The sequence below is a fragment of the Astatotilapia calliptera genome, chromosome 20 (genome assembly GCF_964374335.1).
Source record: "Astatotilapia calliptera chromosome 20, fAstCal68.1, whole genome shotgun sequence".
Lineage (NCBI taxonomy): Eukaryota > Metazoa > Chordata > Actinopteri > Cichliformes > Cichlidae > Astatotilapia > Astatotilapia calliptera.
In genome coordinates, this window is record NC_137441.1 from 952461 (window position 1) to 970235 (window position 17775).

Genomic DNA, 17775 nt, shown 5'->3' on the forward strand with positions numbered 1-17775 from the left:
TGATTGGTTCACTGTGTTTCTGCCAGTTTGGAAATGTAACGTGTAATCTGTTCTTCAGAATTGTACTCGGACTGTTAAAAAAACGTGAAGTCTCAGACACTGATGAATATATCGATAATGGATTTTTTTTAATTTCCGAGGCAGGTAATCCACTATTTCTTAATAAAATAATAGAGGAGTCATCAATAAATATTTCCCAGTCATCGCCTCCAGGCACTAACGTAATATTTTGAAATTCCCCGCCGGATGTGCCTCTGTTGTTTGGCGTTAATTTCACGGACCGTGGGATAAACGACTGCTGCTCCCCGTGTGTTCTTGTCGACGACTTTCTGTCAGCGAAGCTGTAGTGTGGACGGTTTGTGCTCAGTGTGCCGCTCTGCTGTCCGCTGCGCTCCACCTGAAACTTTAAATCTTCGAAAGAGGAGTTTAATCCGCGAGAGAGCGACGCCATGGACCCCGCCAGCCAAGGTAACGCTGAGTGTTAGCCTAGCACGGAGCTAGCCTAGCCTAGCCGAGTGTGAGAGTGCGCAGAGCGGCTCTCAGCGGATACTTTAGCCACTTTAATCGGTCATAAACGGCCGACAGCCCACTGTGTGAGCCCGGTTTGATTGTACGAAGCTGGGAGATCACCGAACATTGGCCACAGGCCCGGTTCCCGGGCTCTGAGCTCGGGTTTGTGGGTTAGCCGCTGAGTGGAACTTGAATCATATTAAAAACGGAGCTCCGTGTTTACGGACACTGCCGACGTGTTTAACCAGCTCAGACTCCAGGTAGAATTGGCTGGCTGCCCCAAACGCAGCAGCAGAGGCTCCTGTATTTACCTGGAGCCTCACCTGAGTGAGTCACCGACCCCTCCTGTCAGGTGGACACAGCTAACTGGCTGTTAGCATGCTAGTTGCTGCTGTGTCATCACTGACTTTTCAGACTGACAGCTTCATGTTGTGTTGACGCTGTGTTTACAGCTGAATCAGGCTGTGTTCTCTCACACTGCCAGGGTGGCTTAGCATGATTCACAAATCAGAATAAGCCTTACAAAGGGAAGTTTTAAACAGCAGGTGGGTGGAGCTTTTGTTTGTCGTGATGACATCATACAGCTGGAAGAGTAGAAAAAGTGCAGAATAGGTCAGCCTTAAAAGCAGCATTTAGTCAGACTGTGAAGGGAGCTTTGTCTTTATTTTAAAGTGAGGCGTGAATTCAGGTTTCAGGACAAAAAGGAAATGACTTCCTATTGATCATCTGCTTTTAATAAAGCCAGCACGTGCACCTTTCTGTCAGTGGGATTAAATTTACTCGAGCTCAAAAAACCCAGATTTGTTAAACGTTCAACATCAGTTCAGGTGAAGACGCTTGTTTTCAGTAAGACAACCCCAGAACGTGAGGAATAAACGGGACAGACGTGTCTTGCGTCAATGCTTGAGCCAATAGGATCCGAGGTGACCTGATGACGCCTCGGTCGGCTCCTGCAGGCCCTCTCTCTGTGAACTCCCCGCGCTGCTCTGCAGCTCTAATGGACGTTTTCAGAGCAGAGGTTACTGCTGCCTCTCGTCTGTGCGCAGCAGGGCGGATAAAGAGGGACGTCCGAGTCTGTGAAGTGACCCCGCAGTAACTACCCGATGAAGCAGGAAGAGGTTTGCTGACTGCTTTGGGTCGGCCTTCAGTAACGAGGCTCGGTCGCTGCTGGCTCACAGGGCGAGGCAGCAGCTGTTGTGTTGTGTTATCAGCAGAAGTGTAAGGAAGGTGTGGTTCACATGCAGGACACGGCTCAGCGTCTGCAGACTCGTCAGACCGCTGCCACATCAGATGATGAAGCTGATAACGCGCACACACACACACACGGTTTCTCTGTGAGGGCAGTGAGGAAGTGAGACCGCAGCCGGAAGCATGAAGGATTAGGAAATGACTCTTCTTCAGGGGATCATGGAGGGATGTGCGGGAACAGACCCACAGTGATGACACTGTCGAGAAACCCTTTGAGGCAGCGTCACCTGATGCTTCCCACCTGACCCTGTCAGAGTTACCTGAAATATTCCAGGGTCTGATGTCTGGTCCCTGCTGTGTTAGGTCAGTAAAATCCTTTGGGGGTTCTTAATGTTTTGACCATTTTGGGTCAGGTGGTGTAAGCAAACGTGGAGGTGGAAGAAGCTTTGATTTTATTTGTTACTCCCGCTGCAGTGATGTAAACTGGGAACGCCCCTATAGCAGCGACTCCACTTTCAAAATTAGAGTGGGGGTTTGTCAGTCATAGATTAATACTGTAGCCCCACCCCCACCTGTGACACTAGCAGGACCATTTTTGTATGTCACATGAACGGTGATGTTGTTGCTATGGCATTCACGTAAACACAAGAAGGTCATTTTTACTGTGATTAAATGTTCCTTTGAAGGCGCTGCCCAGGTGCTTGCATGCGGCCTGTGCCGAGGGTCCGGCTGTAACGCTGTGTCAGCGCTGCTGTAACCAGGAAGTGTGGAAGGACGTCCTTCAGTAACGACATGAATGATGCCGGCGAGCATCGAGAGAACATTGTGTGGTGTTTTTGTGCCTCTATAATTGCAGATGTTGTCTATTATTTTGAAATGCTGGGCTGTAATTCCGAGGCTGAATCCTGCACACTCGGGTCAGTGTAGCTGCGCAGACACACACACACTAAAGGGTGTTTGTGCGATGTGAAACCTGATTTAATGCATTATGACTGTCAGCACAGGGACAGCGTTACTTTAATGCACCGGGGGACGCTGGGTAAGAATCGCTTTGACTGCCATCTGTCCATCGACACACCCCCGCCCAGTAAAGTCTGTGACAAAGGCGGGCTCAGACGGACGCACAATCGTACAATAATCTGCTCTTCGACCGTGAGTCAGGATTTATTGGGGCCCAGCTGGCTGTGCTGGAAATGCGGGTAAACCTGCGTTGAGGCCATTGCTCATTGGCTGACACACCTGCGAGGTCACCATTATGGTGGTCTGTGTCGTCTCTACAGTCGGTCATCAGTGAGATTTTTTTTCTCAAGTGTGGATCCTGGTTTAAATGAAACGGGTGGAGGTGGTGGAGGTCACAGGGTCATCCTGCTGATTTTTACCATTTGCCGGTCTGACCGGGGTCGCCAGCGTTTCCTGCTGACTCACGTCCACCGCCAGAGGTCCTCCGTGTTGGACCGCACTGGTCCACAGGCTGCTACGCCCATCAGAACCAGTCCTTCTGTTCCAGCATGACTCAGTTTCTTTCTCAGTGTGGCGGTGTTCGCAGCAGCTGCTGCCACTTCCTGTTTGATATCAGCTGCCGCCAGCACTCGCCTTTTCCTGTGTGTGTGTGTGTGCGCGCGCCTCTGTTGCTTTCAGCATTGTCTCAGTGTCTCTAATCCCGCCTCCTCCTCTTCCTCCTCTCAGATATCAACCTGAACTCTCCTAACAAAGCTCTCGGCGTGGATCGCACAGACAGTCTGTCCGACGTGCCCGTGGAGGGCGCTATGGGGAACCCAGCCAACCCTCCTCCACCTGGCCTGACGGAGGAGGAGGCGGAGGAGCTCCGCACCGAGCTCACCAAGGTACACACCACACCTGCTGAGATCCCAGGTGCTCGACAGCACCTGTGTGGTGGGGGCGGGGCTTCTTTAAGTGTTAGTTTGCAGTGTTTGGATCCAAAACTGGAGCTCAGGAGTTTTGAAATGAAGTGTCAGGTGACTGATTACAGCGAAAGGTTTCACTGAGCAGCTGTTTAATTTAACCCTCTGATCCTGTGACTGTCATGACATCATGAGCGCTGCGTTTACGCCACGGCCTCTGCGGTTAAACCGTTACTTGAGCCTGAAATAAAAATGGTAAATGGCCTGTGTTTGTATAGCGACCCCAAAGCGCTTTACATATCCAGTCATCCACCCATTCACACACACATTCACACACTGGTGATGGCAGCTACATTGTAGCCACAGCCACCCTGGGGCGCACTGACAGAGGCGAGGCTGCCGGACACTGGCGCCACCGGGCCCTCTGACCACCACCAGTAGGCAACGGGTGAAGTGTCTTGCCCAAGGACACAACGGCTGCGACTGTCTGAGCCGGGGCTCGAACCGGCAACCTTGTGATTACAAGATGAACTGCCAACTCTTGAGCCACGATCGCCACTTGAGCCTGTTTTTTTTAAAAAAAAATTTTTTTTATATTGAGATCAGACGCCCGGACTCGGCGGTCGCTAATGGACCGGGTGCTGGTTACCTAGGTAACCTTCTAATGTACTTACTACCACTTCATCAGTCAGTCAGCAGTATCCTGAGCTCTCACTGGTAGTCGCTACAGTTGAGAACAATTTTATTTGCCCCGCCCCCTTTGTGTTGCCAGTGTGTGTTTGTTTTCTTCCTTCCTGTGTGAACGCAGCTTTCTCCAAGCCTCCAGAAAACAGTTTGAGGGGTGGGGGTGAATAAGGATGGTGGTGTTTACGGTCTCTCCATCAAACAACGTGACTTTCTGTGGAGTTGGATTTAAAGCTCCTGTTTTAAGAAAGTCTGTGAATGTGTTTCAGGTGGAGGAGGAGATCAACACCCTGCGGCAGGTTTTGTGCGCAAAAGAGAGACACGCCGCAGAGCTGAAGAGGAAACTCGGCCTCAACCCGCTCAACGAACTCAGGCAGAACCTCACGAGGAGCTGGCAGGACGTGCAGACCTCCAACGCGTACGTATCTGTGAATGCGCCGGGAGGTTAGGCTGTCCTCGGAGAGCTTTCGTATATCTCGGTGCTTTACGTTTCAAATGTTCTCCACAGCTTAGACTAAATAAAGGCTCCATTCAGTCCCAGCAGATATCGCTCACAGCCTTCAGCTCAGCTCTGAATAACAAGAGGACCGAAGGTTGGACTCATGCAAACATTGATTTGTTCTGGATGGCGTCGCGTTTAATTAGCCTAAATTCATGTGTTTGATGGCTTTGGCTTCCTCAGCTGGTTCTGTCAGAGGTTTCTTCCTGTTAAAAGGGAGTTTTTCCTTCCACCGTCACCAAAGCTGTATCTGGTTTGCCACGATGTGGACTGAACCCCGAGGCTGTCAGGCTGGGAGGTCCCCACAGGTGAGGAGACGAGCTGTTGAAGCATGAGTACTGTTCAGCAGTCGGAGGCTCGCTTCACCGAGGCTGGAGGTTCAGCCCGAGTCTGTGGATCCTGATTGGTTTGCAAAGAAGAAACTGAACAAGTTGAAGGCCTCGGCTTGTGGCACAGCCACATCTGCACATAGAGTCCAGCTTCACCTGGTTTGGATCCCACCTCCTGATGCTGAGGAGGAGATGTGATCCTGAGGATGTGCAGGGAGCACCTGCTGATAGACGAGCTTCTGGCACAGGATGCGAGAGGGTGTGTGCGAGTCCCTGCGGGCGCCGGTAGTAACGAGCTGCAGACTGACCCATCCGGTTTCACGTTGCATCGTTCAGATGAAACGGAAGCTGCAGAGACAGTTTCATCTCTGACGCGCTCAGACGCAGCGGCGCTCTGCGCTTTAATGGCAGCAAAGCTTTTCTGAAGGAAGGAGAAGTCACTGCTGTCTAACCTTCTGTTAGTGAGGGGCAGCCAATCAGCAGAAAGTGGGTCTATAAGGGGCGGAGCTTGTTTCAGACAGAGCTGCAGGATGACAGGAGGGGTTATACTGAAGTGTGATTCAGGCTGAGCTGACGCCGTCCTGTGTGTGTTTCCAGCTACGTGAGAACGGCTGAGACGCTGGGCGAGTGGAACGAGCGGGTGACCCGTTCAGATCTGTGAGTCGACGCCGTGCTCGCTGCTCGCTCTGTTTGCGCTCTCACGCTCTGACTTTGGCACCCAGCTTCTAACGTGTGCGTGAACATTTCAGCGGTCTAGTGTGGGAGCTGCTCAGGCTCACCTGCAGCTGTCTGCTCGGTCTCAGGTCCCTGAGCCGGACCTCTGCACCGTGTTTGTGCTGTCGGAGCATTTTTAATGACATCATGTGACCGATAACATGGCTGCTGTGACGTTTCTGTACTAACAGACCAGGAAGAAGGCTGAGCTCCAGTTACTGAGGACTGAGTGTGAGTCTGTGATGCTAGCATCATGCACCGTGGTGTCAGCGGACAGAGCAACTGCTGGAGTGAGTGCTCTGCTGTGAGGTAGCACTGAGGTGGGATTTGGTGTGGGCGTCCTGACCACAGCAGCCTGAGCTGCATGCCTCACTCACCCGAGTGTGTTTGGTTATCAGATTCTCTGTGGAGGAGCTAAAGGTTCAGTGTATTTCTTCACTTCCCCTCTCAGAGATCAGGTGTCTTTGCCTCCAGATGTGACGTGTCCTCTCCTGCTTCCTCTCAGCATCAGTCTTCCTCCGTATTTTTGGCTTCTTCAAACAGCCTTCCCCCCTCTGCTGTCTGAGTTACAGGCTGTTCACTGCAGTCAGTCATTCATTGTTCCCCGCTGTTAGAAATCAAGCGCACCTCCTCTAAAGGAGGCGTGGTCACACTTCCATGTGTAACTATTGTGCTGATAATTACATGTTTGTTTTTTCATTCAGTAAAAGGCAGCTATTGAACCGATGAAGGTCTTTGCTGGTGATTGGAAGCCACGTTGGTTTGACTTGTGGCTGTAGCTGGAGTAGACGCGCTGGGAGCTCGTGGGGAGAAAACGCTGCCGTGCCGTCATGGAGATGGGTGCGCTTGATTTATAAGGCGAGGCAGGACAGAGCTTTGAAACGTTTCAAAGTCAAACCCAGTGACGGTAAAACGCGACTCGTTTGTCGGACCGTGGTTATTCACCATGCAGCTGCAGGCCTGTGTCTCCCGAGGCCAGCGGCTTCCGTCGCAGACACACCTTGGCGTTGGCGCCACGGGTGTTTTTACGGTTGACGTTAACGTCCAAAAACCCTGTTAAAGGTGACAGCGCTCCCGGACACGTGGAGTTGGAGACCCCACAGAGGATGAGTCGTTCCCAATGAGCATGTGCAGAATTGCTGCATCACTCAGAGCCTCAAGCACGCCATCTGACCCCGGGCGATCCCGGCTGACCCCTGAAACGACTTCCAGTCTGGGTCAGTCCGAGGGACACGTTTCTGTGCCAGCAGAGCAAAGACACGCTGTGAATCGCAGCGTTCCCGCCCGGCTGCTGAGGCCTGAGGCTGCTGGAAGTTTCCAGGTTCCGCCTCTGTAATGAACCGGATTGGCGAGCTCGCTCAGATAGTTGGCGTGACCTGACGGGGCGGCGCTGCCGACTCGTGCTTGACTCACAAGCAGCACCGGCAGGTTTCTGGTGTTTGTTCTGCTCGCAGAAATACACCAGCACGTCGGCGAGCGCTGTCGGTGTTAGTTTGTGGTCGTTCGTCTGCCGCAGACGTGCAGTCAGCGTGGATTTTACTCTAATGCAGCTGGAAACGTGTCTGCAACCACACGGACAGCTCGGACTCGCTGCTGCAGGAACGAGTGGGAGGAAAGGAATGCGAGAGAGGAGGAGGGGAAGAGACGGTGTTTTGCTTAGTCACATGATACGTGATATCCAGGAAGACGGGCAGGCGGGTGAGGCGCGCACAGACGCTGTGAGTTATGAACACGTCACGGCCGCATGAATATTTTTAGATGTTTTTCCCATTTCCTCGTTTTGTGGATCAGCTGACTGAGCGTCTTGTCTCAAAGTAAACCGGAGGCGGTGGAGACGGAGCCGTTTGGGTTGATGTGGCCCGTGCAGTGGGAGGGGACAGTTGTGGGCGGAGGCTGGCCTCGCGGGGCGGCTCCGGTTTCTGTAAAAATAACTCAGGCTGTCTGCGAGGTCAGAATCGGATTGTTGCACAACAGGAGTCTGCTGTGCGTTGGATTCGACCTTATGCTGCAGCTCACCGTGTCATGTTTCACAGATCAAAGTTTAAATATCATCACATCATCCATCCGTCCTCTGATCCTTATCAGGTTGGCGGGGGGTGGAGCCTGTCCCTGCGGTTAATATTTATCGCAGAGCTTCAGATAAATGGGTGAAATGTTCGGTGAGCTGATTAAAATGACCCTGAGTCCAGTTTTAACTCCATGGCATCATGTGATCACCAACACGCACGTTTCTCTGTGACTGTGGACTGAGTGGACGCTGACCACGAGGGAAGCAGAGACGGCCTCCTTCCTGACGCTCACAGCTCCGGTCTCGGGTTTGAGCGGTGCGGCCAAAAGTCTCATCACCATGGCAACCACAATAGCAGCTTCACCAGTGCAGGTGTTTGAATGTTAGTGGACACAGGATACGGCTCATTGTGATTGGCTGTTTAAACCGGGACCTGCACAGGCCCGTTTCTGATTGGTGGGCTAGGTCAAAGGTCATCACGACAGGCCTACAGCTACTTCACAACAATTATTCGAACAGCAACACAGTCAGCACACACACACACACACACACAGGCACACACACACACACAGGCACACACACACACAGGCACACACACACACACACAGGCACACACACACACAGGCACACACACACACACACAGGCACACACACACACACACAGGCACACACACACACAGGCACACACACACACACACAGGCGCACACAGGCAGGCACACACACACACACACAGGCGCACACAGGCACACACACACACACACACACAGGCACACACGCACACACACACACACACACACACACACAGGCACACAAACACACACGCACACACACACAAACACACACACACACACACACACACACACACACACACACACACACACCTGTAGGTTCCTCGGTCAGGGCGGCGTTCCTGTTTCCTGGCTCCGCCCTCAGCTGCGTGGCTGTGTGACTCCTGTGAACTCCACGCTGATCCTCTCCTTGCTCTGTGAGGTCTGAGTGTTTACCCATGTACCTGCAACCTCGCTTTACGCCCCGCCCCTCGCAGCGGACCGCCGCCAACACGGATGTGCTGACTGTGTGACTGCTGTTCATCTGTGACGGCTTCTTTTCAGCTGGAGGTTTTTATGTTGCAGATCTGTATTACATGTGAATATTCTTTTCCATCAACGTGTTATATGAACGTGCAGCTCTGAATCCACGGCGGCGGCGTTTTTAAACCTCCTCCGTGTGCTCAGGAGAGTCGGCGTTCCTGTCCGGCCGCACACAGCGGCAGCTTCTAGCATGTTTTGGACGTTTTCAGCTGACGTGTGCTGTGAGTGTCTCTGTGTGATTTTTCCTGCTGTTGTGTCTTCAGATATCTGTCTGCCTCGGCCACTTTGGATGACATTACCCACTCCGACGCGTGAGTTGACCTTCGTCTTTGTGCTCTTGTCTGTCTGTAGATGAGTTAAGGTTTCTTTCACTTTGGGATTTGTGGAAGTTTTCTGTTTTCCTTTTGCTTCTGTGGTGCCACGGCGGTGGAGCTGTTGCTAACGAGACGAGGAGACGTTTTCTGCTGTGGACGCAGCTGAAGCCTCCTCGTTACACTTTTCATCGTCTTCGGTGTTTGAACCAAAAATATTCAGGCCCTGTCGATGCTGACCACGTTTTCTCCAGTTATTAATCTAAAACAGACGTCATGCAGAGCGTTCAAACAGTCAAAGCTGACAGGAAGTGAAGCGCCACCGCCATGCATGTCTGGCAGGGATCATTGATTACAGTAAGTGTCACACGGACACAGTGGCATTTATTCTCAGGTGGAGTAACTATCAGCTCGTCCAGAGCGACCCTCCGACGCGCCACACAGCGGCGCACACGCAGAGCTGCGAGCAGGAACCTGGAGCTCTTTGTTTACGGCGTCATCGTCAGCTCCCAGTCTGTTTTGGAAAAAGCAACAGTGCAGAGGTTCAACAGTTTAAAAAAAAAAAAGCAGAAGATGACATCATAGGGTTAAATGTTTTATTAATATTAGGGTTACAGCAGGGGCGGGGCTCCGGGGGGCTCCAGGCCTCGAGGGCCGGCGTCCTGCAGGTTTTCAGACATGTCAGCTGATTTAAATGGCTAAACGACCTCCTCAACATGTCGTGAAGTTCTGCAGAGGCCTGGAACTGAACTGATCATTTGACCCAGGTGTGCCGACCCAGGGTGATAAAGCTCGAGGCCTGGAGTTCCCACCCCTGGGTTACAGGAAGTGTTATTGAAGCTGTGATGGTGGGTTGAGAAAGAAAACTGGAACCAAAAAGCAACAAACTCAGACCTGTGTGCTCGTTTCCAGCTCCTCGTCTTTCTTCTTGGGTTGTAGTAGAGTAGCTTTGCATGATTCACAGTTTATCATAATCCTCCTTCATCTTGTGCTGCTCCTTGGTGGAGGTCAAAGGTCACAGATGCTGCTTTGCCTGATGACCTAATGCTGCGACTGCTTTTCCAGACTGACACAGTTTTCCTGTTGTTCCTGGCTGTGCGTCCTGGCTGACGTTCAGAGTGAAGCCGGCGTGGAGCTGAAGCTGTCGGCCGCCCGTGTGTGTGTGTGTGTGTGTGTGTGTGTGTGGGGCTGAGATTTTTGTGCTCCTATTGGTGGACCTCACAGAGGCCTGGGTCTGGGGGTTACGTTGAGATGCAGAGTAGAGTAGCCGGGGATCGAACCACCAACGAGCCGCTGGTCCTCCCGAGCCGCAGCTGTCAGTGCTGTTACTCTAAAAATGTTTTTCCCCCCCAAAAGTAACCAAGTTACTTTCTGCAAGTAACAATCCAGCTCTGAACTTTTCACGTGCTTCAATCGTGCTGCTGCGTTACTGTAGTGTTGACAGACGCCTGCTGTGCGTGGAAGCAGCCAGAGCACGGCGTGTTCTGCTTGCCGCACGCGTCGTCCTGTCCGTGCTGGGATCAGAGGTGTTTGGAGGTAAACGGGAGCTCGACTGCAGGAATGAAAACAAGCCGCTGACTTCCTGTTGTTTTCACAGCTGGTCAGGCGAAGCCGTCGGTAAACTGCTGTTAGGCGAGTTATAGATCCGGTCTCTGATCCATTTGAACTTCAGCCCCTGCGTTTCTGAGCTCCTGCATGCGTTTGGCCGAAGAGCCTCCACAGGTGGTGTGCTGCTTTGTTAGCTGCTGGACGTTTTCTGTCTGGAAGCGTCCTCAGTCTGGACCCGATAAACCTGAGGTTCTTGTCTCGGGACCGCAGATGGACACAGCCGCTGCGAGCTCGCTCTGCGGTCTGCAGGATCAAAGTTGGCCCTTGTTGTTTCGTGTTTGGATGAAAGGGCGGACAGCGACGTACGGGAGCATCACCTGCTGATCAGTAACATCAACATAAAATCCTTAAAGCGGAGCTCCGCCTTCCTCAGCGCTCTGTTACAGTGACCTCACAGCAGCCATCTTATTGGTCACATGACCTCATTAAAAGGGCTCCGGCAGCACGAGCACGATGCCCTTTAAAGCTGTGTTACGGAGGAGGATCCACGGACCGTCAGGCTGTAACATGAGTCTGAGGCACGGACTCACTGCTGCCTCTGCTGGACGCTGTTGCATCTCAGGTCTCTCACATCATCAAACCAGTAGTGTGGCTCTGTTCGCTGTAACGCGCTCGGCTCGCCGCTGGTCGTGACCAGCCATCGGTCTCCCTGTCATGTTTTCCTCGTGCTGTGAGGCGAGACTGAAATAAGCTCTTCCTGCCGGCTGACTGGTGCCTGCTAACACTCCTGGGTTCTTGTTCCTGTTTCCAGTTTGTTCCAGAGGGAGGACGCTCTGCTGTGTTTAACTTGCTGTGTGTCGCGGCTGGTCTGTGTGAACACTAACACTGGTGCGTTTGTGTGTCTGTGGCGCTGCAGCTCAACACTAACGCCTCTGTTTCTGTGCTCCTCCTCTCTGCAGGTACAAGAAGACTCAGGAGACGCTTTCCCAGGCCGGACAGAAGACGACCGCGGCTCTGAGTACAATGAGCACGGCCCTCAGCAAGAAGATCGGCGACATGAGGTACAGTGCGACAGAGCCAACATGGCCACCGCGCCGGCTCAGCTGCAGGAACAAATGTCAGCGGGGACGTGTGGACCCATCCTTACACCGTCCCCTGCTAGGCAACCTGGTGACGAGTCTGTGGATCGTTTAAATCAGGTGGTGTGTTGGGTCTGCACGCCTCTCCTGCTGTGGGTTTAGCTCCCCGAGTGACAGAGTGCGAGCACTGCTCGGGCGACGGCCCGTTAACGTGGCTCACAGCATCAACCCTGTCCCGTCCTCGCCAACGCGCTCTCTGAGCCCCCGCGTTGGCGAGGACGAGGCCCGCCTCAGACCGTCACCAGGTTAAACCCGGCCACGCGTTTCTTCCTGCAGCTCTGACTTCATCTCCGGTCGCGTCCTGCCCACCTGCAGCTTCACTGCTGTGATTGGGTCGTTACCCAGCTTCAGTGCTGAGTGTGAGTAAAGCAGCAGTGGGACGCGGCCCCCTCCACTCTGCAGTTTAATCCCTGTAGCTCTGTGTGTGTGTGTGTGTGTGTGTGTGTGTGTGTGTGTGTGTGTGTGTGTGTGGCCTCACGCTCTCTCTCTCTCCTTCTTACCGCTGCCTTGGTCTGACCCGCAGAGCTCTGCCGTTCTCTAACTCCTTTAGGTAAGCCTCCACATGTTGTCATCCTCACACGGTCAGTCACATGACCTGTAATTATGTGAACGCAACACTGGTCCACTAAGAAGTCAGGTGACCCTTTAAAGTGCCTCAAGGGGACTGCTGTTGTGACTTTGTGTTGTGTCAATAAAGTTGAATTCAACGTTTGTAGTGATGCTAGGCTCAGGTTGCTGTGGAGACAGCTTCATTTCAGTTTGATGGTTCTGTATGTTCATGTATCAGCGCCAGTTTAAAGTGCTGTGCTCTGATTGGCCAGCCTGACAGGAAGACGTTTCGATGATATGAGCTGAAAATAAAGTAAACGAGTTAAAGAAATGATGCTGGGCGTTCCAGCTGTGCAGAGGATGTTTGAAAAACTCAGTTCTTTCAGCGTCAGACTGCTCTGCAGGCTGTGACAGCTGATTTAACAGCTGTGTGTGTGCGTGCGTGTCACTGCTTCCTGCATTGTAACACTTGCTTTTCTGTCTCTTCTCTTTAACGCATTCAAAGTAGCAACTATTCCATTCGCCACTCGATAAGTATGCCCGCCATGAGGTAACGTAACACACACACCTGTACCTGTCTGTGCTCGCTAACATCAGCTCACTGAAGGCGTTCAAACCTGGGGGCGTTTGATGTGGGGAAATGAGGTGGAGTTTTTATTGGCTACTTTTATTCGAATACATTTATTCGACTCTGCCGTCAGCTGATCTGATGTTTCCGTGGCAACATGAAAGTTTTTGATTTTAGTTGTTATTGTGTTGAAGTTTGACGCTGCGGTGACATAATGAAACTTTGCTGCGGTGGCTGTTTTTCTTTGTTTGTTCTTTCCAGTCGCAGCTCGTCTGCAGTGAAACACAAACGATACAAACATGTGTACATTGTTTGTTTTTATTAAAGCTGCTTTTATTTCATGATTGAATATTTTATCAGGTCTATGGCCCAAAACGTCGGGCTGTGAGTCTGCAGATCTCAGAAACTCACATTTTATTCACAATAAAACATAAAACATGACGGGTCTGACCTCAGATCAGTCTTAAAGGAGTCCAGAGCAGATGGCGCCATTTCTCCATCGTGGTCACGCGTGGTTCTCCTCCACGTGATGGAGCTGTAACCTGCACGTGTGGACTGCACGCCGAGCTGCTCGCATACGGCGGTTTCTGGAAGCGTTCCTGAGCCCGTGCACTGATTGATCACAGAGCGGCGTTTGAAGGTTATCGTCCCCGCGCACAGAGATTCCTCTGAGTATGCTGATGATGTCATGTTCACAGTGAGGATTGCTGTAGGTTGGTGAAGCTCTGCCCGATCATGTGACCCAGCTGCTGACAGAATAGAATCGAATAGAATAGAATAATCCTTTAATTGTCCCACAAGGGGAAATTTGGTTGTAACAGCAGCCAGAAAGACACAACACACAGGACACCTGATCAGCTGATAAATCTTCCTCCGGCTGTTTCTCTTCTCAGTTTTCAGCGTTTTGTCGACCCGTCCCAACTTTGACGCACGTGCTGCCGCCATCAAAGTCAAACTTTATTGAAATGGTTCATTTTCTCCTTTAAATGTTTTCTGTGAATCAAATCTGGATTTATGAGACTTGCAGATCATCACATTCAGTTTTTATTCACACGGCATCCTGACGTTTGGATTTGGCGTTGTTATTAAAGAAATGTGATGTTTGTTAGATTTGATGTGGCGGTGTTATTCTGACTCTAACCTCGTGTCTCTGCTCCGCAGAAACTCTCCAACCTTCAAGTCCTTTGAGGATAAAATGGGGAACCTGAAGGTGAGCAGAGGTCTGCAGCAAAGTTTAGTGTTTGGAAAAGGATCAAAGTTGAACATTGAGTTCAGATATCTGCAGGACGAGCAAAGGTCAAAGGTTAATGCAGAGTTTCACCACAAGGTGGCAGCATGTTCTGTGTCCAGTGTCGATTAGTTTCTTCTTCTTTGCATGTTTTTGCTCACGGTGCTCCGTGAGTGTGGGACAGGAAGTCAGCTTTTCTTTAGTTTCAGGTTTGTGTCTGAAGGAAGGTTTTAAAATGAAGACGAGGCTTTAAACAGAGTAAACAGGAAGCTGATGAAGGGACGCGCTAACCGCATCACTGACCCTCAGCTGTTTCCTCTTCCTCTCTCTCTTCAGTATAAGGTCGTCGGTCAGAGAGGAAATGGAGACGCCGTCAGCTCCCCCACCGACACCACCCCCACTCAGGAGAACCCATCTTTCTGAACACTCGCTCCCTCCTCCACCACCTCCTCGCCGCCACCTTCTTCACGACCTTAGACTGTACTGTTACCACCTCGTCGCAGAGCCACACCTCCACCTCCACCTCAGCAGCTCGCTCTGTAGCTGGTGGCAGAGTGCACAGCCCCGCCCCCGAGCCCCGCCCCCGAGCCCCGCCTCTGTTTCAAACCCATCAATGTTTCAGAGGCCACCCGGCTAAACACCAGGCGCTAAAAGATGTCACCTTCTGAAACTTGACCCCCCCCCCCAAGTGTTCATACGCATCCAAAAAACAAACACGCAAACCTCCTGCAGGTGTAGCTTTGGAGGCGGGGCTTCTGCAGGTGGAGGAGGACTATATGGGCCTCTGTGGGTGAGCGTGCTCTCTTCTTTCTCTGCATTCACACTGTGAGCACACGCTGCACAGCGCCCCCCGCCGCGCTCTGTGTAAACGCAGGCAGGTGTACAGGTTAGCGCTATATACCTGCGAGGATGGGCGGGGTCAGGACCCGGGAACCCCCGCCCTCCTCGACCTTCTCCACGTACACGCACATCCCACCTGAAACCCCCGCTGTGTAAAAAAGCCCTTCAGCCATTTTGTATTCTCTGAACTCTTTTACAGCTTTGCAGACGTTTTTACGTAACTTCTATCGGCGCGTACCAACACAGGTAACCAAACTGTCTCCGGTTCACAGGCGTGTCGCTGAAAACGCAGCTTCCTGTTAGTGAAACTGGCGTCACCGTCGGGGCGCAGCCGACGCTTCAACGACGCTTCGCCGCGAACGCTACCTGCTGAATGTCACCGCTTCTCAGTCGGCCTTACTCGCGTTAAAAGCTTCGCCCGCTCTCTGATCCAGCCGCGGGACACGCCCACCCCTCGCCCTTTGGTTTTTCTTCTTCTTCTACTCTGGGTTTGGTGAAGGACGGGACGCCCGGGTGTTTGTGGTGTACTCACACGGGGCGCGAACAACTGACTTTTCAGGTTTTTTTCATTATTTGTAAAACGCCATGAAGTACCGTGCCAATCTTTGTGTGCTTTGCCAACATCACTCCTGCCCGCTACAGGAAGTGCTGACGAGCTCGTTAATAAGACATCCTGCTCCTGTGGCGTCCGACTGCTCTGTGACAGGAAGTGGTCATTGAGGCGTGCCGCCACGTGTGAGTACACCTGAGAGGGAGACCTGTCATCAGTCTTGCGGGTCTCCGCTGTAGGTGTTTCTGCTGCCCGCGGCTGTCCTGCCTCCTGCGTGCGTCCTTATTCTTTGTGTTGATCATTATGGTAGACGATGAAGATGATTTGTTAGCTGCTTCCTGATTTTCTTTCCTTTGCTTTTCTGAGGTAGTTTCTTCTTTGTAAAATGTCATCAGTTGCCAATCCTGAAATATCTGTTACAGACTCTTTCTTTGTGTCTCTGGATCTCCTCGAGTGTCTCTGCGCTTTGCCAAGATTAAACAAACTTCTGCACACTACAAGAAATACTCCTGAAGTCATTTACTTAATAAAAGAATCACATTTTTCTTATGCACAGGGGAAAGGAGCTCGTCAGTGTGAGAAAAATGCGATTTTGAAACTAAATGGATTTTCCTCCTTGAAAGCTGCACATGAGCAGTTTGTTTTGGAGAGTAGATGATGGATGGAGTGAGTGACTTCTTAGTTTTGGGACGTGCAGCACACCACGAGCATGCTCACTGAGAACTTTCAGCTTTATTCGGGTCCGGGGCCTCTCTCATGTAGATTGTTAAAGGGATCAGATTTGGAAGCTTATGGTGAATTAATTAAAAACATTTTGGTTTATTGTAAATGTTTGGATATCAATAAAGCATTCCTTTAAATGAAATGTGCCCTGTGATCTCTTCACTTCACTGCTGTGCATAAATTTACTGACACATCTTTATAATCTGTAAATTGAATAAACATTAATTCAAGTTTGATTCTGGATTTGAGGCTCTCCTTTTTCTGAATTCATGGAAAAGTATTGCTGAATTTAACTGATTTAAATTCAGATGAAGGCTGCAAAGTTAGAGAAATAAAGCCATGACCATCTCCTGGGTTGCTAAATTTCCTGAGTTTAGAGTCAACTATGACACCTGGGGCTGAACAGGAAGTCAATCTGACGGTTTTTGGGTTTCAATATGAGAAAACGTCAGCTTTTAAAAAATAAGCTGCATGCATATTCTATTCTGTATGCAAACAGCATAGGTGACAGAGGCTGAGGTCACTGAAGGTTAAATATGTTTACAGATTTTCGTCTTGATGCATTCTCAATCATCCAGGAAAGTGAATCTTTGATCAGTGGTTGTTGATCAGTGGTCATGAGAATTAGCATAATTATGATTAAGGAACTGACCTCCCGGCCCATTGTCCCTTCAGTGGGCTGGTTTCAGTCATTATGCAAATGTACTGTTTATAAGATTTGGGGAAACCTGCAGTCAGCTGAGACTGAAGAAGTCACTTGGATGAGTGACGAAACGTTTCTCCCACAAAACGCTACGTGTGAATGCACGCTTCGGTTTTCAGAAAAAGGGCGTTCCCTGACCGGGAATCGAACCCGGGCCGCGGCGGTGAGAGCGCCGAATCCTAACCACTAGACCACCAGGGAGAGTTACCGTGAATGGTCACAATCAGGCTTAAATAGTAACGTGAAACAATCATGTTCGTAGTATTAAAGTGGTCACTCTTCCCCGTTCTGTATCAGTACGGGTCATATGAGAACCACACCTGTAGAGTGACAGGTGTAGGCGGCGGCAGGAGGTAGGGAGGTAGGTTGTCGTGGCCGAGTGGTTAAGGCGATGGACTAGAAATCCATTGGGGTCTCCCCGCGCAGGTTCGAATCCTGCCGACAACGAACGTTTTGCACAATCACTCGTTCCTGTTCTCCTACGAACCTGACCACAGACAGGTGAGATAAAGCTGTGCCACTGTCGAGGCTCTCAGATGAGAGACACCTACATTTAAAATCAGCAGAACTGACCTCAAGTACTACAGTAAAATATGTATATATAGCAAACATGGTAGATAAAATTTAGACATAAACAGTCATAAAAGTATAAAAGCAAATATAAAAACTGAGCAAAAAAACTCTAAACTGCATCAGCGTAATGACCTCCTTTTTTCTCCAGTTTACTGAG

General features: G+C 51.0%; 1 protein-coding gene and 1 non-coding gene across 18 annotated transcripts; both read left to right on the top strand.

Annotated features, from left to right (window-relative positions):
• The first annotated feature begins 240 nt into the window (after nt 1-240).
• Nucleotides 241-16484, top strand: tpd52l2b (tpd52 like 2b). Of its 17 annotated transcripts, none has more exons than XM_026155010.2 (10): nt 241-468; nt 3385-3542; nt 4514-4662; nt 5670-5729; nt 9150-9197; nt 11705-11806; nt 12408-12434; nt 12939-12983; nt 14163-14211; nt 14566-16484. In XM_026155010.2, the coding sequence occupies exons 1-10, from the start codon at nt 450-452 to the stop codon at nt 14650-14652; spliced, it is 744 nt and encodes a 247-aa protein (XP_026010795.1). In that variant the 5' UTR covers nt 241-449; the 3' UTR covers nt 14653-16484. The 17 variants fall into 17 exon arrangements, with proteins under 17 accessions (XP_026010795.1, XP_026010796.1, XP_026010797.1 ...); XM_026155011.2 differs by having other exon boundaries at nt 12942-12983; XM_026155012.2 differs by lacking the exon at nt 12408-12434.
• Nucleotides 16485-17410: 926 nt separating this feature from the next.
• Nucleotides 17411-17492, top strand: trnas-aga (transfer RNA serine (anticodon AGA)). Its single transcript has one exon. It is a non-coding gene; the product is annotated as a tRNA-Ser (tRNA).
• Nucleotides 17493-17775: the final 283 nt, after the last annotated feature.